The sequence below is a fragment of the Panulirus ornatus genome, chromosome 23 (genome assembly GCF_036320965.1).
Source record: "Panulirus ornatus isolate Po-2019 chromosome 23, ASM3632096v1, whole genome shotgun sequence".
NCBI classification, from domain to species: domain Eukaryota; kingdom Metazoa; phylum Arthropoda; class Malacostraca; order Decapoda; family Palinuridae; genus Panulirus; species Panulirus ornatus.
In genome coordinates, this window is record NC_092246.1 from 9,750,874 (window position 1) to 9,778,630 (window position 27,757).

General features: G+C 36.8%; 2 protein-coding genes across 8 annotated transcripts in view; one reads left to right on the forward strand and one right to left on the reverse strand.

The window, feature by feature from the left end:
• The first annotated feature begins 701 nt into the window (after positions 1-701).
• LOC139756801 (eukaryotic translation initiation factor 4E type 3-like) lies at positions 702-27,702 on the forward strand. Of its 2 annotated transcripts, XR_011714446.1 has the most exons (5): positions 702-1,125; positions 5,064-5,292; positions 5,402-5,624; positions 10,272-22,659; positions 22,690-23,113. XR_011714446.1 is itself a non-coding variant. In XM_071676605.1 (4 exons), exons 1-4 carry the CDS (start codon positions 968-970, stop codon positions 10,340-10,342), a joined length of 681 nt encoding a protein of 226 aa, XP_071532706.1. In that variant the 5' UTR covers positions 702-967; the 3' UTR covers positions 10,343-27,702. The 2 variants fall into 2 exon arrangements, 1 of the variants encoding a protein (XP_071532706.1); XM_071676605.1 differs by having other exon boundaries at positions 10,272-27,702.
• Positions 2,085-27,757, reverse strand: part of LOC139756800 (uncharacterized) — a 75,869-nt gene continuing 50,196 nt past the window's right edge. For 4 of the 6 annotated variants that reach the window (XR_011714440.1, XR_011714442.1, XR_011714444.1 and 1 more), the window contains exon 16: positions 2,086-2,658. The gene's annotated coding sequence lies outside the window, so the exon portion shown is untranslated. Of the gene's footprint in view, positions 2,659-5,388; positions 5,527-27,757 lie in introns of those variants that run through there. The other 2 variants (XR_011714445.1, XR_011714441.1) reach the window with 2 other exon arrangements.

Below are 27,757 nucleotides of genomic sequence, written 5' to 3' on the forward strand. Positions count from 1 at the left end.
CTGACTTCTCACTATACCTTCTATGTACTCACTGCAAAAGGATTACCTCTGCGTCCCTCGTGTCCTTGACGTCTAACAGATTTAAAAGTCTAAATAAAAATGCTTTATTTAGGGTTGTCGCTGGGATTTAGTATCGATATATCGTCTCAAACTCTGTATTCTCAACTTATTTTCATCCTTTTCTAACCCCTACCAAAGCAAAACAAAAAAAAACTCATGGTTGTAAACATAACTAATAGAGGAATCAATGTTGACATATCGAACCTTTAAATATGACATAGAAGGGAGAGAAATGCGGACAGAATGCGTGGATTGGCGTATGCAAAGGAGACACGGACGGACAGGGATAAACTGGGACTTTGGCCGAGGCCACCTCCCTGATGGGCGTCAGAGAAACTGATAAGCAGACATTCATGTTCTAAGCTCTTAACACAAAATCTCGTGTACCTTTTTGTTCAACCTTGTTACATACATGTACGACAAGCCCAAAATGTCAACTTTAACTATCTAACAATTTAGATTCCTCGTTCAGGTGGAGTTCTATGTAGGAAAAGATGAGATTACCGCAGCGTTCAGTGTGGGCGAATTCAAACCAGCCGCCGCATGACGTTATGAAAACTGTACTCAATATAATGACGTCATGAACCAGCTGATTTCCTCAGTTCAAAGTTTTTTTCCGGATAACTTCTTGCTATCTGTATTGATAAGCCTTCTGTAATGAGCTCGTTAGGAACTTTATATAAGATTTCTTTACTGTTATAATTAAATAGAAAGGTTTGATACGCTATGACACAAAATTAGAACGGAATATTTAAGAGTGCGTCCGCAACAGAAGTTGACGTTTGCTGGTGTGTTGTGTTCTGTTCAAGTCAGGCATAACCTAACGGCGTTGCTGGGTGTGTCTTCACCCAGTTTTTTTTTGTGAAAGGTCATTCGCCGTCTCCTATCGTGGGGGTGGTATAATATAATGGCATCCATCCCTATCCCAGGTGGTGAGGTGAAAAATGGGAGTGTTGAGGACGTAGCCTCTTCGCCTGCCTTACACCCAGACGCCTATGCTACCCTAGGGCAAGACGAGACGAATGGGGTGCCCCTCGACACCCACTGGACCTTTTGGATTGATAAGTGAGTCGTCAAGGTCATATGACCTGGGCTGGCCCCTTCTCTAGTGCTATGTGGTAATTTTGAAATGCAATTACCGTAAGGAAGTTATAACTGATTTCTCATGGAAGATCTTCATGGTTGATAACTGATACCTAGATGAAAGTCTGTCACTTATCACTTAGCGAAAAACAGAATGTGCGTTGTCTGGTTAGTAGATACTGAAGAAAGTGGTATCAGTGAATTACATAAAGTCTAGAGTTGATATAGTGGGTCGGATTTTATATGTAACACTTCCTTAATCCCACAATTTTAAGTTCTCACAAACTTGGCAGGGTTTTGAATTAGAGGAAAGTTGTGGGTTAAAAGCACTGTATAATATGTTCAGTGTAATGAATGAATTGGTACCACTTTGTTCAAAATTTATCAACTAAAAGTAATTAGTGAGTGCCTTCACACACAGTGCATGGACTTTTTCAAATGACTGTAGGCAGCTGAAGGCATACCTTCACCTGGCACTTGCTTATAGATCATTTTAAATTTATAGAGTAAAAAAAAATTCAAATTACGTACATAATACGCTTCACTTGAATCTATGCTATGTGTTGCCTCAGTCATCGCATGTCTTGCCATAGCAGTAAAGCAGCATTTTTGTCTTTAAAAAATCACCATAGCACTACAGTGGGGTACTTTGTTAACAGTTAACTCATGTGCCTCAAGAAAGGAAACATATCTTTGTGCTTAAATAGGCACCATGGATCAGAACTACAATCGCAGCCTTCACCTTCTTCCATTATGATATGCCGGAGATGACAAAAATCACGTCTTCACTCATAGTCCTTCTGATTATTAACTTATTATTTAAAAATAATTTTGATCTCAGTCACACTCCAGGTCTTAATTCTTTCTTCATCATGAATCCATTCATTCAGTACGAAATTCTGTTAAGTTTCCACCATTAGTAAAGTGGCAGGATAAAACTTGAACATAATTCTTTTTATTTGTTTTCCTCCATATTGGTAAAATTTTAATTTAACACTGCCACAAATATAACATTGGAATATAATAACCTCTCACAGTGGGAATACATTGTATGGGGAAAAAAAGATGGAGTAGTGCAGTTACTGAGATTAGGGATAGAGTTATTGAGACTATGGAATGTTATTGTACTGTTTTGTAATCTTAAAGTACTTTAATGAGAGCAGAACAAGATCTGGAGGGGGTAGGTTTTACTATTATTGTTATAGCAATGCCATGACAATGAATAACTTGGTATTGGGAGGGCTGTGAAATGAAAATCAGGGAAAATATGGGGGTGAGAGGTTATAGAGGTAAGGGAAGGTATCAGAAAATCACCAGAGCCATTGAAAGCTTTATCTAACTTTCCATACTTTCATATATTTACCTTTTTCATTATCTTGTTTGAAAAATATGCCATTATTAGTCTTGAGCTTACCTCTGGCTGCTGGATGTGATATACATTTGGAGGAAACTGTTCATATCTATCGTCCGAAAGATCATTAACATACGTCATTTCTCTGCAATTTCAAAACTTACCTGCAAAAAATTGAATGAAAGGATTATTTTGGGGTTTTTGATGACACAAAGATCATTTTGAATATACATCCTGCACTTCATGAGGTAGGACACATCAAATAACATTATTTCAAATGAAACTAAAAAATGAACCTCTTGACATTCACCGATTTGTTTTTTATTGCTGTACAACCCAATTTACTTCAACCTTTTTATAACATATTTGCTCATACAGAATGACAAATAAACAATACATAAGGAAATTTAACCTTATTATATCCTCAGACAAATCTCTGCACCATCAGTGATATTGACTAATGGAAGTCTTGCCATCAAACAGAATTTAACGTGCTATATTTCTATCTCTTAGTTATATCTATGTATCATAATCAATATAAATCATACATATAGAGTACTTTATCAGTGAAATTTAAAGTATAATGATATATTTAGCAAAACCAGTGAAAATGTGATGTGATGACATCGACACGGTTTGTATCATCTCCATGTGACTCATTCACGGGTTGCCCAGGGTCAAGTGCATAGGTTCGAATCCTGGTTGCGGCAGTCGGTAATTGGGTTCAATAGGGTTGAGAGACAGGCTAATTGGGAGGTAAGTTTGAATGGAGAAAAACTGGAGGAAGTGAAGTGTTTTAGATATCTGGGAGTGAATTTAGAAGTGGATGGAACCATGGAAGTGGAAGCGAATCACGGGGAGGGGGAAGGGGCAAAGGTTCTGGGAGCGTTGAAGAATGAATGTGAAGTAGGCGAGAATGTTATCTCGGAGAGCAAAAATGGGTATGTTTGAAGGAATAGTAATTCCAACAATGTTATATGGTTGCAAGGCATGGGCTATAGATAGGGTTTTGCAGAGGAGGGTGGATGTGTTGGAAATGAAATGTTTGAGGACATATATGTGGTGTGAGGTGGTTTGATCAAGTAAGTAATGAAAGGGTAAGAGAGATGTGTGGTTGATATATGTGTCAGAGGTGGAGAGAATGAGAAGTGGGAGACCAAATTGGAGGTGGAAGGATGGAGTGAAAAAGATTTTGGGTGATTGGGACCTGAACATACAGGAGGGTGAAAGGCGTGCAAGGAATAGAGTGAATTGGAATAATGTGGTATACCGGGGTCAACCTGCTGTCGTTGGATTGAACCAGGGCATGTGAAGAGCTTGGGGTAAACTATGAAAAGTTTTGTGGGGCCTGGATGTGGAAAGGGAGCTGTGGTTTTGGTGCATTATACATGACAGCTAGAGACTGAGTGTGAATGAATGTGGCCTCTGTTGTCTTTTCCTAGCGCTACCTCGTGCACATGCAGAGGGAAGGGGTTGTCATTTCATGTGGCAGGGTGGTGACAGGAATGAATAAAGGTAGCAAGTATGAACTATGAACTTATACTTATTCGCTGTCTCCTGCATTCGCGAGGTAGCGCAAGGAAACAGATGAAAGAGTGGCCCAACCCACCCACATACACATGTATGTACATAAACACCCACACATGCACAAATACATACCTATACATATCAACGTATACATGCATATACATACACAGACACATAAACATATATACATGTGCACACTCATACTTGCTGCCCCCATCGATTCCCATCGCCACCCCGCCACACATGAAATGGCAACCACCTGGATTTTTGCTCTTGTAATAACAGCTTGTCACATGTCTTAATTTGACATCAGTATCTTGTGATGCAGTGATGGAGAAATTAACAAACAAGGGCAATCCTCTGAAACTGAGGGAAAATACAAGGTTGGTGAAGATGTATGTCATATAGGTAGTGTAGAAGGAGAGGAGATAGAAGGCAGAGAGAGATGGATAGTTGTAGAGAATAGGTTTTGTATGGCTTGAGATATTTTAGATGAGGATGGTAGAGGAATAATTTTTGATCATATGCTCCAGAGACATTTTGTTTTTGAGGTTAGAGGTGTGAATTGGTATTCAACTTGAAAAATTAAGAAGTGCTTTTATAAGAGTGGAAAGCTCATGTTCTTGTGATTTTGTGAATGAGAATGGATTGAAAGATGATTTAGTATCATATAAAACAACAGAAGCTGCATCGTATTAATAATAATAATAATGATGATGATGTTAATAATGAATGTCAAATTCTGCTTCTTGTGAACCATTCTACTTATAAACATTTATTTTCTAGCTTGTACACCAGACATCATTCAAAGAGGATTGTGGAAATGAGAATGGATTGAAAGATAGATGATAATATCAGATATAAAAATCAACAATTGCTGAGTGATAATGATAATAATGAATGTTGAATTCTGCTTCTTATTAGCCATTCCTCTAATAAATCTTTATTTTCTAGCTTGTAATTTTCATTATGTAGCATGCAAGTTGCCTTTCATATGAAAAAAGTAGTCTCTTGCATCATGATTGCTTTGTTTTTACTGCAGAGCTACAAGAGGAGCCACAGCAGCAGAATATGAAGCTAACATGAAGAAAATATATAGCGTATCAACTGTACAAAGTTTCTGGTCTGTGTATAATCACATACCAGATGTTGCAGAGCTGTCACTTCGTTATTCTTATCACCTGATGCGTGGAGACCGACGCCCTATGTGGGAAGATGAGGGTAATCAAAATGGGGGTACATGGAGAATTAAAGTATCCAAAAGAGATACGGTAAATATGAATCTTTTGTCTGTACTTTATAAAATTTCTGCTAAATCTATTGTATATTTTCCTTAAAAGACTCAAATTCAACCTCACTTTATTCTTGTTACATTTATAGTCACGCGTATGGAAGGAACTTCTGTTAGCAGCTATTGGAGAACAGTTTGAAGGCCATCTTGCTCCAGGGGATGAAGTATGTGGCATCACAGTTTCAGTCAGGGAGCGAGATGATTTACTGCAGATCTGGAATTATGATAGCACCCTCACTAACCAAGCCACAGTAATGAAGAAAGTTCACAGTTTGGTCCCTGATGTTGTTTTCAGTGCTGAATTTTATAAACGTGAGTACAGAATTTTTAAGAGAATTTAATTGATTGCATTCTTTCACCCTACTAACATTTGTACTACGAGTGCCAGTAAGTGGACCACCTGTAGCCTCTTGATGTTCCTTTTTTATTTATTTATTTATTATACTTAATCGCTGTTTCCCACGTCAGTAAGGTAGCGCCAGAAAACACAAGGAATGGCCCATCCACTCATACACACACACACACACACACACACATGAGGGGGTAGGAGGTTGTTATTTCATGTGTGGCGAGGTGGCGATGGGAATGAATAAAGGTAGACAGTATGAATTATGTACATGTGTATATATGTATATGTCTGTGTGTGTATATATATGTATACATTGAGATGTATAGGTATGTATATTTGCGTGTGTGGACATGTATGTATATACATGTGTATGTGGGTGGGTTGGGCCATTCTTTCGTCTGTTTCCTTGCACTACCTCGCTAACGCGGGAGACAGCGGCAAAGCAAAATAAAATATAAATAAATAAATAGATATATATGTGTGTGTGTGTTTGTGTTTGAAGGAATAGTGGTTCCAACAATGTTATATGGCTGCGAGGTGTGGGTTATACATAGGGTTGTGTGGAGGAGGATGGATGTGTTCGAAATGAAATGTTTGAGGACAATATGCGGTGTGAGGTGGTTTGATCGAGTAAGTAATGAAAGGGTAAGAGAGATGTGTGGTAATAAAAAGAGTGGTTGAGAGAGCAAAAGAGAGTGTATTGAAATGGTTTGGTCATATGGAGAGAATGAGAGAAGAAAGATTGACAAAGAGGATATATGTGTCAGAGGTGAAGAGAACTTCTCCAAACACAGCCACCAACCTTTACAGTTTCTCACCAGCGTCAGCCACCAGAACTATATCATTGGTGAACAACAACTGACTCACAAGGGCCCCTCATCCACAACAGACTGCATACTCCCCTATCTCTCTAAAACTCTTGCTTTTACCTCTCTAACCACCGCATCCATACAGAAATCAAACACCCATGTGGACATTACACACCCCTGCTGCAAACCAGCATTTACTGGGAACCAATCACTCTCCTCCCTTCCTACTCGTACACATGCCTTACCTCCTTGGTAAAAACTTTTCACTGCTTCTAGCAACTTACCTCCCACACCATATACTCTTAAAGCCTTCCACAGAGCATCTCTACCAACCCTGTCGAATGCCTTTTCCAAATCCATAAATGCTACATACAAATCCATCTGCTTTTCTAAGTATTTCTCACATACATTCTTCAAAGCAGACACCTGATCCACACATCCTCTACCACTTCTGAAACCACACAGCTCTTCCCCCAGTCTGATGCTCAGTACCTGCCTTCACCCTCTCAACCAATAGCCTCCCATATAATTTCCCATTCTTTCCTCCTTTTTAACTTTCCCACAGTCATTGAGGCTATAAGTACCATGATTCCTAGTTCTCTTTTGTAAATTACACAAAACTTTCCACCACAATGTCTATGTTCCTGGCTAATGAATTTCATTTCCCAATTGTGTTGTATCCCTGATTATTTCTCCTCTTTAAAGTTTCTCATTTCCACTTAATCAAACTTAAACATGACATGATCACATTTTCCAGTTGATGTGTTGTATATGATATTCCCAATGTCCATGTTATTGCGTGTGAAGATACAATCTAGTAATAATTTATCAGTCTATTTCATTCTAGAGTGATCACTGACATGGTAATGGAAATTTTCTTGCACACTCTAGGAATGTGTGTTTCCATGATTCCCTGTCACCATGAGAATGAAATCTTTCCTCCATCACTCTCTTTATAATTGAAATTCCCCATTATCTGTACTGGCCCTTATCAGTGAAAAGCATGTTTTCTACTTCTATGTACCATCCTGATTGTTTCTTCAATGCTACCATTGTACATTTGTTCTGAATAATTAAAATTCTGAGGATTATACAATATCAGCACGACCATGCACTTCTCAACCACAGTTACTCTTCTCATTATGAATTATTTGAGTATACCATATTCTACTATATCCTGAAATTCAAAGTTTACTTATTAGGAGGGCTAATCTTTCTTTGCCTTCTCTTTCCATATATATATACTGCAGAGCAACCAAGTATGGCTTTACAAATTTTATTAGTAAAATACGTCTTTTTGACATTCTAATCATATGTTCCTGTATTGTACATGTGTTGTGTATGTAATGTATGGGAAGTTCACAGAGGTGCACTGTTCAGTATATAGTGTATACTTGTGTATGCAAGTACTAATGCAGTGTAAAAAACATCAATGGGACAGTGGTCAATTTTCTGCTGTTTTGTGGCAGAAGTGATTGCACAAATTGTTGCATGATTGGTCTTATTGTCCGATCATATCTTCAGCTTGTGTAACTAGGCTAGTCCTGCTCTTAATCCAGGCCTTCCTGAGGCTTCAAAAAGTTGCACAAAATTATCATGTATAGAGTGGATAAGAAATTACTAGTCCCCCCCCTCCCATCTATTGCTGTTCTTCAAAGTAGTAAAATTTAATTTACTATAGTAAATTTTCTCACAGTGACAAATGAAGAGTAACTGAAAATTTTGCTAGAAAAATCAAATCCTTAGCACGTAAGGTACATCATCAAATCAGTTATAGGCTCAGTCATTGCAAGTTCTCCATCACCTAAACAGTGCAGTTATAGGGAAAAGTGCAATCTGTGACCAGATGAGGATCTCATCTTGGGGAGTGATGTACAAACTTTCTTGTACAAAAGCATTCTCATCAAAACAGGAGGAAGAATTCCTCATATCAGTCTGGAAATATTTTGTTTGTATATGTGACTGTGCTCAAGAAGTATCCCCTGAAGAATGAGCTAATTCAGAATGCAGGTGTTGCTGACCCAAGGAAGAGAATGGATGCAAAGTTTGCGTCACTGCTCTACGTTGTGAAGAAATTCCACTTCATGGAAGAGCAAATAGATGAACTTGAATTTCTTCATTACTAGGTAGATCAACTTGAAGGTGTATACCTTGACCAAAGAGCTGATGAGTTGTGGGTGGCTAATTCACAACTAAGAGACAAGCCTTCTTATAAGGAAAAGTATGTACATCTTCACAGAATCATGTGTGGTATCCTGTCACTTGCTGACAGTAGTACTGAAGATGAGAGAATTTTCAGTTACAAATTGAACAATTGTGGACTCTCTACATGCAGATAAACAAATTGGAGATAATAGCTTGAGCTCTGGACATCACAATTTCCTGCGTTGAAAGTGCAGCGTGTATTCTGCGTGCTTGTAAGTTTCGATTTGCAAGATTCCTTATTTTTGCCTTTTTTTTGACAAGGTTGGCAGCTCTGATACTGTCATTTACTCCTCTGGACAGAAAAAGTGAGATCGTATCAGGTTCACTTTCTCTTTGATGATCCTTGAATTCCAAATCTTGACCATTCACTACTAATCCATGGGCATTTGTATACATTATTTTCAGTTTGACATAACCAGTACCTAATATTCTTGGCCTCATTGTAGTGTTGGCATGTAAGGTTGAGTTGATAGGTAGGAGATCAGGTCTTCTCTGTTTGTGGTACTCAATGAAGATCAGGCAGCCTTTGTAGATTTATTAGAAAAAATATGTATGTACATCTGTAGTACTCTGGGCTATAGTCTTTTGACACACTATGACACACCCTAGTGAACAGTGTAACGAGGCTGGCCAGTGTGTTCCCTCAGGTAACACTGGCAGGGGTTATATTGGAGTGTGTCTATACCCATTCAACAACATGCTCAAGCAACAGATCAGCTCTTGTGTGTTCAAACAACAAATCAGCTCTTACGTCTTCAAACATCCTGATTAACAGTGGCCCGTGGGAATAGTGAGCCCATGGGAACATTCTGTGTGATGCATCTAACTGTACGTAACACAGTAAAATAACAATATCAAATAGCTAATGAAAAGTTAATGGTAAGTGTGCATGAGTCTTACAGGCAGGGATGGTCCATTCTCTTGCCTCATTTGATGATTCCTGTTTTTTGCCACCTGGTTGTATTCTTTGTGTGTGTGTGTTAGTGTGTGTGTGTGTTTTGCTTTGCATTAATTTTTTTGTGTAGATGTCTTGAAAGTGTATCAGCTTTTTTTGTACGAATGTCTCAAGAATTTATCAACTTTAAGAATGCTACAAATGCTTTTCTGCTTTAAATTTAAGGAAAAACAATTGTGATTTGAATTGTTTGGTATATACCTACTGTTGGTATTTTTGTGAAACTTGCCACTCACTAATTGCCTGAGATGTTTTACAATGCCATCAAGAATAGAAAAATAAGTGTTTGCTTGCAGTATGTACTGATGTTTCCAATAATTATTGGTTGCTAAGTTAAAATGGTCTTTATTGAGGTATCCTGGATTATATATATTATCACTCATTATCACAGCATTTCTATCATCATTATAACATGGCTTCCAGCAACTGTGCTTTGGGCACTAGTGATGGGTTTTATTCTAAACGGGCAAATTGAACAGCACAAAGTTTTAGAATGCCTGTGTGATACTTAGTATTTGACTGGTATGGTAAAATGTATATATGTTATATTTCACATTATTTTGCATAGGATTGGGTATTTTTATTGGTTATGAAAATGCTGTAGTTTACTCATTGTTTATGAATATCTTTCTTTTTTGCAGCACATCAAACCCATCATGCTTATGAAGGCGAAAAATCACAGATAAGTGGTATGATGCTCATAAATTCATGAATATGGTACATTGTAGGCTTATTTGTGCTCACATAGAAAACTTTTACCCTATAAATATTGCTCCATAGTTCTAAACACACAGATGATGGTGAATTTTACCATTGTCTACTACTGGTATCATTGTAAGTCATTAAAAGTGATCATTGTATTAGATATTTATCTTTTGTATGCGTAGAAGGTTTATAAGTTAGATAAGGTTTCACTGTATGTGGTTGGTTAATAGTATTGTTCTAGCATATAATAAGATACCGGTTGTTGAGGTATGATCCTGTCCAGTTGTTTCTTGTAGCTATGTTTGTGATTAGAATCTGCTTGAAGACTTCAAGACAGACTGATATAACTGCTGTTTATTTTTCTAAATAACTTTTACTGTAATGAGAAAATTATTAGGTTTTATGAAGTTAGGTTTAGTGATTAATATTTCATTTATTTCCATGATGAAACAATTTACTGATAGACTTTTATGTCACTACAGTATTTGAAGTTTGAGATATTAAATGGGAATTGTATACTCAAATATAGAAACATATTCTTTTAGTTTTATAAAGACAAAATTATTATTAGCTTTTAAGCTGATTGTGTAATATTACATCTTTGTCATGTAATCTACATAAATTCTTGTGAATGCCTGATTTTCATCACTAAATTGACTTAAGAGCTGAAGAAATTTAGATATGTAGTTCAAAAGTTTTTTACTGTCATTTGAAGGTTTAGAGTAAATCACTCCATTAATCATATTGAATTATGCTTGAATACTCAGGTGAGATTCATATGCATATTATTGCTAACAAAATTGTTTAAAAATATCTTGTATATATATTTTCAGTTTACTTTTTTCATAAGTATAGGGAAGACAAGAACATATAATTACAGTGATAGATTAATACATTTTTTTTTTTTTTTTTAACTGAAATCAAATACCTCACTAATGTCTTGAAAATCAGACTTTGCAGGCATTCAAGTTAAGAATGATTTCTGTGATAAAAAGAGTGCTAGGAAGGAGCAGTATACTCTTTTTCTGTTTTGTGAATTTAGGTAAGTGGCAGTTTTTTTGTTTGTTTTTTCCAGGTTACAGCTGGTTAAATACAGATTGTGAAAATTATTATAATGTCATTACCAGTAACCTAATGATCAAGGCTTACTTCCAATACACTACTAGGTGAGTCTTATAGGTATTTAATTTTGGAGCATACAGATGTTAGCATTAAATCATACTTTCTCAGAAAAATTATCATTGGGATTTCATAATGTCAATAACTCACCATTGTTTTTAACCATGATTTTAAAATCCACTCATATCTTGTACTGTGAAATCATATTGCTTATATCAGTTTTGTGTATGATAATGTGGAGATACGACTTAGAAAAAATAGACAATAAAATTATCACATTGATATTGAGTATGTCAGAAGATAATTTTCACTGAGTAAGGCTGTAATTGTAGAACTGATGCAATCAGTGCTAAAAGCTTTAATTTGGTTTACTTTTTTCATTATGCATTCAACTCAAACTGTATTGTTTTCTGAAAGTATTTTTTTTCCTTGTCTGTTTTGTTTCCCTTAAGTAGGTGAGTTGACATGCTGTTGAGTGACAAGTACTTGCTAGTCTCAGGTTCATAGTGACATCAACAGAGTAATTTGTGTTTAGCAACAGGACTGGATGTTACTCGAACTAGAAGCCACTTTATGCAACTGTAAAGGCCATATGTATGCTAAGTCGAATTTTATCCACCTTTTTAATATAAAATGTCAAAATTGCATGTTTTTAACATTTTAGTCAGTTTGCTGAATTTTAGCATCTTTATATACAATAATTTAACATAGAATTGCTTTATTATGTACTTACAAAATACACACTTTACATACTTAACCATATATAATTTTGAATAGTGTAGTTATATTGAGTGGAGCATTTAGTTTAATTGGCATTTTTTTCTGCCTTTAACCCTTAATCCAAGAGGTAACAATAAATGTTTAGAATCAATGTACTGTAATAAGCTTGAAAAGGTTATTTCCTTCAATCATCATACTGTAAAGCCTTCCTTAATTTCCCACGTGATCATCATTGCTTGTAGTGCTTACACTACTTTCTTTAAGTTAAATGACATAGTAATCGTTTCATTACGAAATATAATTTCCTGTAATGTAACGTAAATGATACATGGAGGTTATTTTAATAGACTCCAAATTTGCTTGAAAAAAGAGAATATTTAGACTTTAATATTGTTGAATTAACCCTTTAACTGCTGTATTAAGGTTATTCTCTATATTGACAAAATGAAAAATGCACCTTCTTTACCAAATGAAAGACCAGATTCACCCTTAAGTGGATGTCCACATCATTTGATGTGCTATTTGAGAATGACAGCCCACATTCAGTTATGTGTTAAGTTTTTCTACCTCTATTTAGATATTCAGCTGACTTATACTATTAGTAGCCTATAAAGGTCTTCTCCATTGCCATAAAGGTATGATAAAAATTCTCTCCACTGTTCCCCTAAAACCAACATTATAATTGTAGAGCTGTGGTCCTGCAGAAGATAAGTAGATTATCTGTTGACCTAAGTGATGAGAAAGAACTCTTTATGTATCAGTTTGTGAGATAAGTGAAGAAAAGTAAAATGAGAAATGTGAAGAAATAAGTGACAAGTGATTTTAGTGGGATTATGTAAGAAGGTGGGTGGCCTGCATGGACAGCATCTCCATTTCTTTTTCTTTAACTAACAACTTAAACTTCCTTATCCCACCACTCACATTTTCTTTTATGCCCACCTTCTGCATACTACACACACATGCACCATTTCCCTAAAAACCTTCTACTACTAGGTCCCCTTGTTTCATTTGCTGTCAACTTATATCAAATTTTACTAGTCTTTAGGATTTTCTGTGTTCAAATATCTTTTCCAAGCACACTCACTTTCACCATCATCTTCCCAATAATGACATTTCATCGTCTCCTAAAACCAATAAAATGTTGACATTCACTTCCAATGAGAAATAATCAGACAACCAACCAGCTGCCCTTCTCAGCACATTCATATCCTACAATCTCTCCTTTGCACTCCTGTCATTTAATTCATAATCCATTGTTGCTCTTTGACTTCATCCTTATTCACCCACATGTACTTATAATTCTTTCTTTTTCATGCATGTTCGCCATATCCCACACAAGCAAGACAGTGTCAGGAACAGATGACCAAGCTGTAGAGTAAAATTCCTCCATTGGCCCCTTCCTTCATTTGGAAATAAATAAGGGGAAAGGACTTCCATTCCCCATGCTCCCACCCCTTTAAGTCTACTTTTACTACATGTAGGAGTTGCTTTCTTTCTTCCCTGTTCTACGGGATATATATTTGTGTAATGACCAGTTTGCAAACTCGGTATTCCCAATCACCAATCCTATTTCAGCACACAACTCATCTCGCTAGTAATCATTTTCATGTACACCAGGTACTCCTAACGTGCCACTACCATATAACCCATCTTTGCTCTTAAATCTCCAACCATTATGACTTGATCCATTGCATGAAAATTGCTGAAGACTCCTCTTTTCTTCACTCCATTTGTCGATTTCTTGTAATCTGCTTTCATTCTCACCCACGTCAGTCTAGAACTCATTTTCTTACATTCTTTAATGCATCCCATAACTCTTACATCATCAAATTGCCCTCTACTCCTTTGCTCTCGCCCAAATATTACCAGCAGTCTTTACTCCTCAAACATTCTGAAACCATTCTTCGTCTTTCCCCTTGAGTGTAGTCTCACTTGGAACAAGAACATTCTGGTACTTATCTTCAAACTCTTTTCTTTCTTGTCATATTGGTCACATCCATGCACATTCAGACACCATACCCTGAACCTTCAAGGTGAGTTTCTGGCCTTTTTGGCTGTCTCTTGTGGCATACAGAAGATACATGCATAGTTTTTTTACTTCCCTATCTACAGGGATAACGGAAACTTTTGATTTAAGATAAAAGAAATGTGTGAGTTATATTTTGTTGTGTTAAGTGAAAAATAGAAAGGAGGTTTGTGTTTATGGATTGAGTTTTAGCTATCCATACGACAAAAGGAAAACGGTGACACTAAGCTAGAGTATGGAAATATGACACCCACTGTGGTTAGGGTCACTGCACTACTGCCAATACTCCACCTAACCCAGGCTGTAGTACCCCTTTGGTTGGTTTCTGCTTAACACTTACTTATACTACTGCTACTACTACCACCATATATGATACCAAAAAAGTCTCCTCTTCAACAGTGAAAATGTAGTATCAAATTTTGAAATAAACCACAGTAATATTATTGGAACATTTATCTGTATCAAAATTTGCTACAAATACAGTGCTTTCTCCTTTGGCTAGAGACTTGAATTTAACTTATATTTTTCCTCAGTGTCAAGCGGAAGCAAATTCACTACCTACATACAGAGTAGTATTAATTGATATCATATGTATAAAGAACAAAAACCTTTCAGTAATGTTACAAGGATATTCCCATTATGAAAAAAAATTTCAAGTCACTGGCTTTATTGCAATGATATGTCTTCCACCTCCTTCCAACAGTGCAGATTGAATTAAAATCTACTAGGCCTAGTCACACTCACCAAGTGCTAGGAATATGTACTGATTCACCCTTATCTACTTCCTCGAAGATTTTCATTTTCTACACGAAGGCAAATGCAGTATGCTTCAATTCCACAACATTACACCCACATGCCTTCTCTATGCCAATGTAAGGGTAGAATCTAAGAAAATAGCTCACAGAGAATTGAGAAAAGGTATGTAGCATTACTACCACATGTTTAGGTGATGATAACTGGTGTATGCTTTTGCAGCATAGGGTAAACAAAGCTGCCAATTTTGGAATCTCATTCTCAAAGTTGGTGGTAATTTTGAATGCAATAGACAAAAATTTTCCAAGTTAATGTGTTTAAGAAATACTGTATAGACTTTCAATAATCTACATGTAAATGTCATGACATGATTCTTTTTTCTTTAGAAGGCATCTTGCTAATACATTAATGCTGCAGCATTGATATTATCTGTATTATACCCGTGTACCTGACCCAGTTAGCTGTCTTTTCTTTCTGCCTCACCACATGGACTACTGGCATTCTGTCCACAAGCATACAATTATGCCTTGTCATACATAACACTTGACAACACTTAACTCACACAGCTCATTCTTTGTAAGTAGATTTTCCTGCAGTGAGCACTATGCACTAGCCCTGCCTTTTGGCAAAATGGTAGGAGCAATAGATAGAAGTAGTTGGTAGGAGCATTTAGGCAGGAGCATTAGGTAGAGGTAGTAGGTAGGAGCATTAAGCAGGAGCATAGGTAGGAGCATAGAAGTAGTCACAAGGAAAATTAGGTAGAAGCCTCTGCAATCATTGCATTAGAGTTACCCTTTGCAAGTGGCCTGTTAAGGGTAAGGCAATAAAGGATAAGAAGTTGTACTGGAGTTTTGCTAGTTATGGAGAGACTATTGCCATGACCAACCCCTTGAGGTAGTTCCAGTTGGAAACAGGCTTCAGAGATATAGATAAAGTGGAGGAGGTGAAGTGTTTTAGATATCTGGGAGTGGATTTGGCAGCAGATGGAACCATGGAAGTGGAAGTGAGTCACAGGGTGGGGGAGGGGGCAAAAGTTCTGGGAGCATTGAAAAATGTATGGAAGGTGAAAACTATCTCGGAAAGCAAAAATGGGTATGTATGAGGGAATAGGGGTTCCAACAATGTTATATGGTTGCGAGGCATGGGCTATAGATAGGGTTATGTGGAGGAGGGTGGATGTGTTGGAAATGAGAGGTTTGAGGACAATATGTGGTGTGAGGTGGTTTGATCGAGAAAGTAATGAAAGGGAAAGAGGGATGTGTGGTAATAAAAAGAGTGTGGTTGAGAAAGCAGAACAGGATGTATTTAAATGGTTTGGTCACATGTAAAGAATGAGTGAGGAAAGATTGACAAAGAGGATATATGTGTCAGAGGTGGAGGGAATGAGAAGTGGGAGACCAAATTGGAGGTGGAAAGATGGAGTGAAAAAGATTTTGAGTGATCAGGGCCTGAACATGCAGGAGGGTGAAAGGCTGTAAGGAAGAGAGTGAATTGGAACGATGTGGCATACCGCGGTCGACGTGCTGTCAATGGATTGAACCAGGGCATGTGAAGCATCTGGGGTAAACCATGGAAAGTTTTGTGGGGCCTGGATGAGGAAAGGGAGCTGTGGTTTTGGTGCAGCATACATGACAGCTAGAGACTGAGAGTGAATGAATGTGACCTTTGTTGTTTTTTTCTAGTGCTACCTTGTGCACGTGCGGGGGTTGTCATTTCACGTGTGGCGGGGTGGCGACGGGAATGAATAAAGGCAGCAAGTATGAATTATGTACGTGTGTATATATGTATATGTCTGTGTATGTATATTGATGTATACGTTGAAATGTATAGGTATGTATATGTGCATGTGTGGACTTGTATGTATATACATGTGTATGTGGGTGGGTTAGGCCATTCTTTCATCTGTTCCCGTGCGCTACCTCGCTAACACGGGAGACAGCGACAAAGTATAAGAAAAAAAAATAATAAAGATAATCATAGTTTTGATTTATGTTGCTCATTGCTATGAGTGGTTATTGCTAAGCATGGCACAAGTGATTTTTTGTACATAGAATGAGTAACAAATTGTATTACATTCCATTTCCTTGTACACAGTTTACATTTTCCTCCCTCTAGATCATTCTTTGGGGATACATTACAAATTCAAATGGAAGATAGATTCACTACACCATGACACTGTCTTTGTCATGAAATCAGATTCACTTTCTCAGGGTGATTTTTGGGATTACACCATGTTCTTCAAACTAATGTTTAGTAACACTTTATATAATAAAAGTTAGACAGAATGAGCTGTAGTAAACTTAGCACATTACATTTTGCAGTGACATTGCAAGGGAAAGTTACCTTTGTTAAGGCTGTATCATTTTCATTGGATGAAAAGGAGTACAATTTTTGTCAAACTTCTTGTCCTTGAGAGAAGTGCAACATTGAACTTGTAGGAATCCCATAAAACAGGTCCTTGAGTTGAATAATTACTTTTAGAAAGACATGTCGTAATGGCGCCAGAGTGGGAGAATGAATTTTTTTTTTTTTTTTACTTTGAACTTGAAAAATCAAAAAGATTATGAAAATTTGCCATTTCTATTATTTGTATACATGCATTATTATTTTTGTTTTCTATAAAACTTTATTACTTTTTAGAAGGAATACAAATAACTCCATGAGCATTTAGCAACCTAGCTTCGAGTTTTTAGTCATCATATACCCTCATCCTCCAAATAGCTGCTCTCAATGCATTACTAACTGAGCTTGAAATCTGTTAGCTTATATGTGAATGTATTCATAATATAATTCAATGATCGTAACTGTAAACATATCCATTTTAACAAAACAACAATAGGCCCTGTAATCAAAATGCACACTTAGCAACTCTGCACAGACTTTGTCACCTATTACATGCCCATCTCACTCACCAGCTGGCCACTTCAACCACTTTTTTCATGCATGTCACAAACAGTCTATACTGTAGAGCTAAAGTATACAGTGGCTAGTAAGTAAGAAAAGTAAGTAAGTAGTAAGTATTAAGTAGTAAGTAAGAAAAGTAAGAAAGTTATGGAACTTGCAGTCCATCAGAACACTTAGTTCAAGGAACTTTGGAAGAGTTGTGATTGTGGATAATGATTGGTATTGTGTCCTTTTTAAGTAAAGAACTTTTAAATTTAGATTATTGTGAACTTGTGAAACAGTCTTTTGAATTAATGTTTGGTTTTCATAGATTCCTTCCACATGCTCTATTGTAAAGAAATTTTAATTTTTTTTTATTTCATGAATTCTGTTTATAAATTCGTGGATATTATGAGACAGATATCAACTAAAAGCCACTTAAAGCAACCTTCCTCCAGTTATGTATTCAAGGAGGGGTTCATAAAGCTTTTCAATTTATTGAATTGCTGTGCCAAGTTTTGCATATGTTAACATTTTCCTTATATGCCATTTCATTTTATTTATTATGTAAAAAAATCTTGGTGAAAATTTTGTATGAATTTCATCCATACGGTAGTATGACTTGTTTTTTATTCTTTGTCCCAACTTAGAAATTATTTCCTTGGATTAATTTCGTATTATGGAGGTTCTGCCATGGCTCAAGAAAACTGAAATAATTTCAGAGAGAATCAACATATATTATTCCAAAACATGAGTTGTAAACATTTGAACTAGAATTATCAAAGATAATGTGTGAAGGAATTAACCTTTTTTAATGTATGGGTGTTTGCTATTTCTGAATATCCATAAATTGTCATAGGAGTTTCATTAATATTGTTAACAAAATGTGGATTTAATCATGCTGTAAAAGTTTTTGGATATGTTGTATTGTTGGTGAGTCTTGGCCATCAGATCATGTAGAAAAAATCAAAATGAAATTTATAACACATTGTATGTATCTTTTTCTGTCATATATAGTGCATTATTGAATGAAGTGTATGGAGTGTTCTTCCTATATTTTCATAATTTTAGGGAGTAGATGGTTGGAGAATATGTACATATTTTTTTGTAATTCAAGGGGATTCTTGGCACAGCAGTATGCCCTTCACTCTTAGTCCATAAACCTTTGGTTCAGTGCTGGAGCATTAGTAGCAGGTTGTCATTTACTACCTTCATCTACAGGATGATTATTCAGTTATGTCAGGAACTGGACTAAGCTAACCTCTCTCTTAGAAAGCTGCCTTTTGATGAAGGTGTGAGAAATGATGTGATGGGTATAAGCTACCTTATGTATGTCAGTATCCGTGTACGTCATATGTGTTACATATATTCTGACATGCATCCAGATAAAACATCAACAAGCAACATGGCTCATCCATACTTTCCCCTGCCTGTTTTTCAAAGTAGAGGATCTACTTTGGGGGTGTTGTGTATATAGAGGTCCAAGCTTTTTTTTGCATGAAATATGTCCAAATCTCACCCTGTATCTTTGGACAAAGGGTGGCTTATATTAAACCAGATACATGGCCTTATAATTATGTCTTAGTGAATTTTTGATGAGTTTACTAACAACATACAGAAATTTCCTATCTTCTGCTCCCTTGTAGGCAAGCTACAGTATAAATTCTGTAGGACTGCAAAAGGTAAATGAAGCAAAACTCTTGGGGCATTATAAAATGAGTAAGCAGTACACAGAGGCAGTGAAAAGAGCAAACTGAATTCTTGGATTCATAGGTAGGGCCTTTCGAATTTAAGGAAATCATGCATTCTCTTTACAGTTTGTTTGTCCCCACCTTAGAATATTGTGTTCAGTTTGGTCACCCTACCTAAAAATAAAAAAGATAAAAAAAGAGGAAAAGTGCAGTGTAGAGCTATTAAGATGATGCCTGGGCTGAGAAACAAATCCTATGAGAGATGACTAAATGACTTAAATCTAATTTGCTTAGAAAAAAGAAGGTTAAGGCATGATCTAATAGAAGTACTCAGTACTATCAAAGCTTTGATAATTTTAAGCTGACAAGCTGCTTAAGACTTGATTCATCTGATTTTACTTGTAGTAATGGTCACAAACTCATAGGAAAATGTTTTACCCCAAATGAGGAGTCAAAGTACTTTTTTTTAAACAATTGTTAACAAATGGAATTATTTACCAATAAAAGTGGTTGAAAAGCAGTGCTATATTTAGGAAATGATAAATATTTTGCTTCAAGTCCATGATTTACATTATTTGCACATCCTTAGTATTACTAACAGTTTATAGGCAACTTTTTGAATTATCTGTATGCCTTTTACCTTTCACCATAGATCTGTCAGTTTCTGTTATCTTCCACTATCACAAACATCTGTTGCTGTCTGAATTCCTTTGTAACGTTAATGCCACAGGATCATTATCACATTTTTATTTCCTTGAAGAAGCTTTTCAGTTAAACTTCAAGTCCATATATGAATTTTATCTTGATGCTCCATTTTTCATGTTTTTTAACATTCTTTACACAGTTGCATGGCATATTCTGATGTTGGTAGTTTTTTTATTGTCCATTCTTTTAGATTTAGATTGTTGTTAGACATCATAGTGTGGAGTCAGATAACAGGAAGTTGTATCCAACAATGGGTTCCAAGCAGTCAGAGCAAGTAATTGGCCAAGACCCTGCCATTACTAATACTCAGTCATGGAAGAAAATTATTTGCAACTTCACATGTAGTTTATAAAAAGAATTCCTTGAAGCAAATACAAGTATAAATAAAACTTGTAAATTTTTTCTATTTCAAACTGAATTTATGAGCAGTGATTCCTAAGGGGTTAGCTGTCTTATGACCTCTGATGGTAAACTGACAAACTTTTTATGCTGTGGCCAGTAAAATCACATATCTTTAGTGCTTGAAAAAGGGTATTGTCACTGAAAAAAGAGGTTTTTACCCAAGAGTGAATGTGATCCAATTGGCAGTTTTATTTTTGCCATTTGAGTTGTCCTAAATTTCCCTTCAAGTTGTAAGCTAAATTAATTATTGTGTTTCAGTAAAGCCTTGAAAATTGAATGTTATATATTTTATACACATCTGCTTCTCTTGTTTTGGCAAAGTAGCTTCAGGAACAGAGAATACCATCTACATATGCCATGGTTCAGCTCATTACCCTGTTATGCCACATCAATCAATTCAGTTCCAGGTATACCTCTCACCCTCCTTAATGTTCAGACTCTGGTACCCCAGAGCCTCTTTTACTCCAACCTTTTGTGGTCTCCCCTCCTCACACAGATCATCTTAATCAGTCTTTGCTTATCCTCTCCATGTGTGAACCATTTGAACACATTCAGATCATCTCTTTCAAACTGTACCTACTGCAACATCTCTCTCTTACTTTATTCCTTATGAAATCAACCTACCTCACAGAATTTAATTAATTGTCATCATGTCTATCCTGTCCCATTCCATTGTACTGAAACTTGTATAGAAGGAGGAAATATTTATTAACTCCCTCTTCAATGGTACGATATACATAAATACCAAGCCTTCATCTGGACTTCAACTATGCAAATAACTCATTTGTTGTTTACATGCCATTATGATAACCAATGAACTGTAATGAATAAACAATCAACCTTCATGTGTAAAGACCACACCCACATGAACTGTAAGTTGAATAAAATAACAGCTTGTGATTCAAAGTTTAATGTATATGAAGCAGTTGCAGTAAACCATGGGAAGGTCTGTGGGACCTGGCTGTGGATAAGTGGCTGTAGTTAGTGCATTACACGTGACCGATAGGGGATGGATGTGATTGAGTGAAGCCTTTTCTTCATCTATTACTGGTGCTACCTCATTACCAAAGGAAACAGCAAACAATTATGAAGGAAAAGACAAGATCCCAAGCTATTAAGGAAAAATGGTGGTGTACAGATATAAGTAAGGAATCTGTTACAGCAAGGGCCATAACCAACAGCATCTGAAGTGACCACCCAGTCAGGGCCTTGAAATTATGAACTATGCTGTAGTTTTCTGTGGAATTGTGTCCCCATACATGTCTCAAAGCATTTCTTGTCCCACTAATAAATCCATGCAAAATGTATTTTAATTATGATTCACTGTGCTCTTTTCCACTACCCAGAAGACTGGGCTTAGTTGAATTTCTTTGAACATCTCACAGACTCTTTCATACTAATGTCTCGCTTATCCACATTTTCACATAAATCATTTTAACTGTCTCCAAGTTGACTTCTTCCTGCCATTTCATATTCATTCATTTCTTCATATGCAATTCCACATTCATCCTTTCAACTTGCTTGTAAAATAACTATGTAGAATTTCATATTTACTTTATACACCAGTCAAATAATTGTATTACATATCTGATATCCGGATTTCTACCTCTATCCTTTCTCCTGATTCCACATTCAAATCTTGAATAGTTTCAGTGCTATTCTGCCAGTTTACCCATTTTTCAAGCATTAGAATACACTAAATCATGTATTCTTGCAAAAAGTATTGTTTCAAAACACTGTTTTTATACTTTATCCATTCACTTTCCTCAGAATATTAGCAACCTGCCTATCCTTGAAACCTTATTCAGTTTCTTGGCTTCCTTTTTTCTGTCTATTTCTCTAATGCCTGTTCCCTTCAAGAGGATGGCTACAGCGAAGAGTCTCCCCTTATCCCTGTCCTTCCATACCTCCCTTGCATACACCTTTCCACGAATTCTCACCGTTTCATTCCCTCCAGTACTCTTCCATTCTATTTCCCCATTCACTCCCTCCAGTACTCTTCCACTCTATTTCCCCATGTTACAGGTGGTCTTCTTCTATTTCCCCATGTTACAGGTGGTCTTCCTCTCACACCAACCCCTTTAATGGTACTATCATACATTTTCTTTGTAAACTACCTATAGTGCATTATTTCCACATACCCAAACTACCTCAAAGTATTATGTTTTGCCTGCTCTCTCACTACTATTCATTCCCTTTGCATTCCTGCTATACCAAATATCTCATACACCTCCTCATTTCTTTCTTCATTCCATCTAGTCAAACCACATGCTCCTCTCAAATAGCTCGTTTTCACAGCCTGGATTCTTGACCTCTCTGACTCTTTCCTTGTCCATGTTAATGGCAGCATAGGTCAGGGTTGGAAGGACTAATCTGTCCCTTAATCCTTTCTTCACTTCACTTCACTTCTCTCTCTCTCTCTCTCTCTCTCTCTCTCTCTCTCTCTCTCTCTCTCTCTCTCTCTCTCTCTCTCTCTCAACTTATCCAAGATAGCTCCTAAATACTTAAATTCTTCCACATCTTCCAGTGTTTCTCCCCCCCCCCCCCCCCATATCTATAGCAGTTTAGTACACTGTCTTCTTTCACTCTTTAGGGTTTTACAAAATCTATACTTTTGCTCTGTTTCCTTTCAAGCATCATTACTTTACTTTTACTCATATTTACCTTCAATCATCTACACTTACACACATCAGAAAACACACAACCTTTTGCAAATCCACTCTCAGCAAACTCAGTATCATCCACAAACAGGCTTGTCACTAGCTACAATACATCACTGCCACAATCTATCTCTGCACCCACTTTCCTTAGTTCTACCTTCACTTCTCGTATGACTCCATCCATACATATGTTCTAAAGCCATGGTGACATCGTACAGCCCTGCCTTACATCCGCATGTAGTGTATACCAACATTTTCACTCAATTCTTCTACTCTTACGCATGCATTTATGATTCTATAGAAGGCTTTCACACCATCCAACAGTTGTGCCCCACCCCATATAATCTTAATTCATCCCATAAAGCACTCCACATGACTTGTACACTTTCTCCAGATTCATAAAAGCTGCAAATAGTTTCTTACCTTTCGCTAAATACTCTTCCACGGTCATTTTCACCTCAAAAATCTGATCCGCACATCCCCTATCTTTCCACCATGCTCCACACTTATTCGGTTTTCACTCACTTCCATTGCTCTGTCAATCAACACTCTTGCATACGCTTTTCATGGTGTACTTAACAGATGTATTCCCCTATAAATGCTACATACATCCTAGTACCTTTTCCTATGAAAAAAGGAATATTATTAGCTTTCACCCAATCCCCAGGCATAACCATCTGCTTGCTAGCTAAATTACATACCAAATGTATCCACTCTTATCACACTTTCTCCTTCAACATTTCAGACATAATCCCATCTACCTCAAGTGTCTTTCCTACCTTCAACCTCATTATTGTCCTTTTTACCTACCTAATTGCTACAGGCCCCTCCACTTGTATCATTCACTTCCATCATACCCTGCTTCCTCACCTTCTCCCACACTCATCTTTCCATCTTCTTTTCATGTCCTCCTTTTGATTCAGCAACTCCCCTACCTTACTTCTCACATCAACATTTCCACTCATGCATGTGCATCCACCTCTTTCCTTTTTCACTTTCCAGTATAATTTCATATTTTCTCTAAACTTTTTAGTCATCTTTCTTCCAAATTCTTTATCTACTCTTTCTTTGCTTACCTCTATTGCTTTCTTAACATTAAACTTACATATCTTGTATTTTTCCCTCCTTTTCTGAACTTCCACTGGTACATTCCTTTCAAGCAATCTAACATATGTCTTTTTCTTCTCCTCCACACCATTTCTAATCTCATCTGTCCACCATGCATTTCCCTTTTTATTCATATATTTCACAACCTAATACTAATTCCACAATCTTTAAGTCTTTCTCTAAACATTTTAAGTACGTCATTCACACATGACTGCATTCCTACATTTACTACACTTTCAGTCACCCTTCTTTCATTCATATGCCTTCTTGTTTTCTTTCTGATTCATCTTGCTTTCCAAACTTTTATCTCTCCATTCTTCCTTACACCATACATCCACTTTCACTTCCTCACTCCCACAATTACTGCAAAATGGTCAGTCTCAAAAGAATCTTCTCATAACTCTTGCATCCTACACAGCCTTTCTCAACTGTTCATCCACATGGCCAATCAAACCCCTTTTGTTGTTCTCTTCCATCATTTCTTATCCATGTATACCTGTAGATCATTTCATGCTGAAAAAAGGTGTTTGCAAGGGATAAACCCTTCTCAGCCCAGACATCCAAAAGGTAACTTCCATCGTCATTTACTGCATGCACTCCCCATTTACCAACTGTCTCACCAATTTTATCATATCTCACTTTCACATTTACAATAAATATCACCAATTTCATCTACCTTTCTCTCCTACTCAAAATCATTTATACAGTTGCTGAAATTTATCCAGAAGTGCTTCATTTCATCCTCACCGTGCACAGTCTTCATATTCACAGGTGTAAATACACATACCCATACATACTCATGACAATCTTTCCTTTCAGCCACACTGTTCTTGATCGATTCCTTCCATGCTTTGCAACACCCTCCCATAATCTTAGTGAAAACACAATTGCACATCCTTCTTTCCATCCTGACATGCAGCCCATCAAAAATATCTGCCTTTCTGCATATGTAGTCAAAGCAGTCCCCCAAAGAGGGGGACTGCTTTGACTAAATATGCAGAAAATTTCCAGCATTGAGCATGGAGAAAGAAGGCAGGTATTTTTTAATGGGCTGCATATCAGGAAATCACGAAATACCCACGTTTCCAAGATTCATTTGAACAATGCTGAGGCAGATGCATGGTTTTCGTTCAACTCTGGTTGTAAGGAATTTTCTTGGGAACCATAAAGCAGATAACTACTTTGAACTAGTGGAGAACATGCTCTCTTCTTTCTGTCAACTTGGCTGTAAAATGAGCATCAAAGTGCTACTTGGATCATTTCCCAGACAACCTTGGTGACCTAAGTGAGGGATGGGGTGAACGATTCCACCAAGATTTGAGAACTGTTTCATTAGACCTAGTCTGATGTGCAGTGGTGGTAAAATGATCTTATCTCCGTCAACCAGGGGTTCTGCGATTACTTTCTTTTCTCCAATCACCATGTTTTCTCATCCAGTGCTCATCCCTAGCTTCACTATCCCAGAGACAGATAAAGCAGGGATACTTGGTGTATCTACTCTGCTGACCCAGGAGAAAAGTCACCATCTTAAGATCCACACAAATTAGCCATTGATGATCGTGGTATAATATCTAATGTAAGACCAGGGCAATTGTTTCCTGCTGTTCAGTCATCTTAGTTGAGTGACCAATTGGGATTGATCCATATTTGTTGCCATTGTGTAGAAACACATTTTAAGCTCTGCTTAGAACTATTTATGAATAACTGCCATTCACTTGGTACATATTTTGATATACCCATTTTCATCAGCAAGCCTTGAACATCGTTGCAAAAAACGAAATCATTTTCCTTCGAGAAGGGCAGTAAATCCATTTTTCTATTATGACAGTACATATGTGATTTTGGTTCCCAGTTGCTTTAAGTTCTTTTCTGCTAGCCTGGATGCCAACAATTTTGCTGATTTCTTCAAGAGATTTAGCTCCCTAATGAGGTCATTGAGCTCTGGTTGACCAAAATCTTCTGCTACTGATGAGGTCCCTTCAAAATCAGTCACTTTCCCGACAAGTACTGTCTACAGCAGAAGTAGAGGATTCATCTTTAGGGAGCTCTTCCAGATGAGTGAATGATGGGACAGGTATTTCATCTGAGTGTGCAACAGGTCATTTTGCCATCTCTAGGTCAGGATACGTCCATTCACTCCGATTACGTCCATTAATACCCTTTATGTTAACCAAACAGAAGTAACAGTCATCTCAGTGGTTCCTCTGTTCTCTCCAGACCACTGGTATGCCACACTTAAGACATTTCCTCTTGCCATTAGTCCACAGCCACAGGTGCTCAACACAAGTTTTACAAGTAATGTGTGGAGCCCATGTCTTGTCTTGGTCACCTAATTGTATTTTAAAATAGCTTAAGTATGCCCTTTTTACAAAATCAGAAATAGAATTTCCCCATTCGATGAATGTGTATAGTAGAACTAGAGCTGCTAGAAGGAAATGGTTATATTCAGTGGCCTGAATATACCTAGAATCAAGTCTAAAATCTGAGGCACCAAAAACTTTTAATTTGTTCCCCAAATCATCTCACAACTGGCACTAAATAGTTTCCTTGGGAATGGCACTGTCTGGATGACTGAGATTTTTCCTTTATGATTCAAGTCTGATTTGCTCTTTCATGACTAATTTTCATGAGTATTTACATAAACACAGAGTTGTTCACATTTAAGTTTTGATGTTTAACACAAGAAAACAATGACATCTCCACAATTAGTGTTAAGGTTCACATGGTCATAATATTTGCAATTCATTATAAGTTTTATAATGCCCTTATACATAAAGAGTGGCATAGTTATAAAAGATTCACTCTGACTTCGGTATGTGAAGAACTGATCTTTTGAAAACCTGAAATGCTTCTGGTTCATATGCAAGAATGTCCTTTCTTAGAGGATGGTATGAGGTGGAGTTTTAATGTTATGCCTTACTAACTGTCAACTGTTGGAAATTTCTATTCTATCCTATAATTATTCCTAGATAAAACTGTATGTGAAGAACTGATCTTTTGAAAACCTGAAATGCTTCTGGTCCATATGCAAGAATGTCCTTTCTCAGAGGATGGTATGAGGAGGTGGAGTTTTAATGTTTTGCCTTACTAACTGTCAACTTTTGGAAATATTCTATTCTGTCCTATAATTATTCCTAGATAAAACTGTAATAACAAAGAGAGCCATTTTTACTCAGCACAGTCAATGAACATCAGAGGAAGGCATTACCCTGAATTTTGACCGTATTAATTCCTATGAGGACTTTCATTTTTTTTATACAATAAGAAATATTTCATCTTTTGAATAAAAATTGTATCAGTCTGCAGGTCTTTCATTGTCTTTACTCTGTTCATGTGATATTTTGCTGTCCATGTTT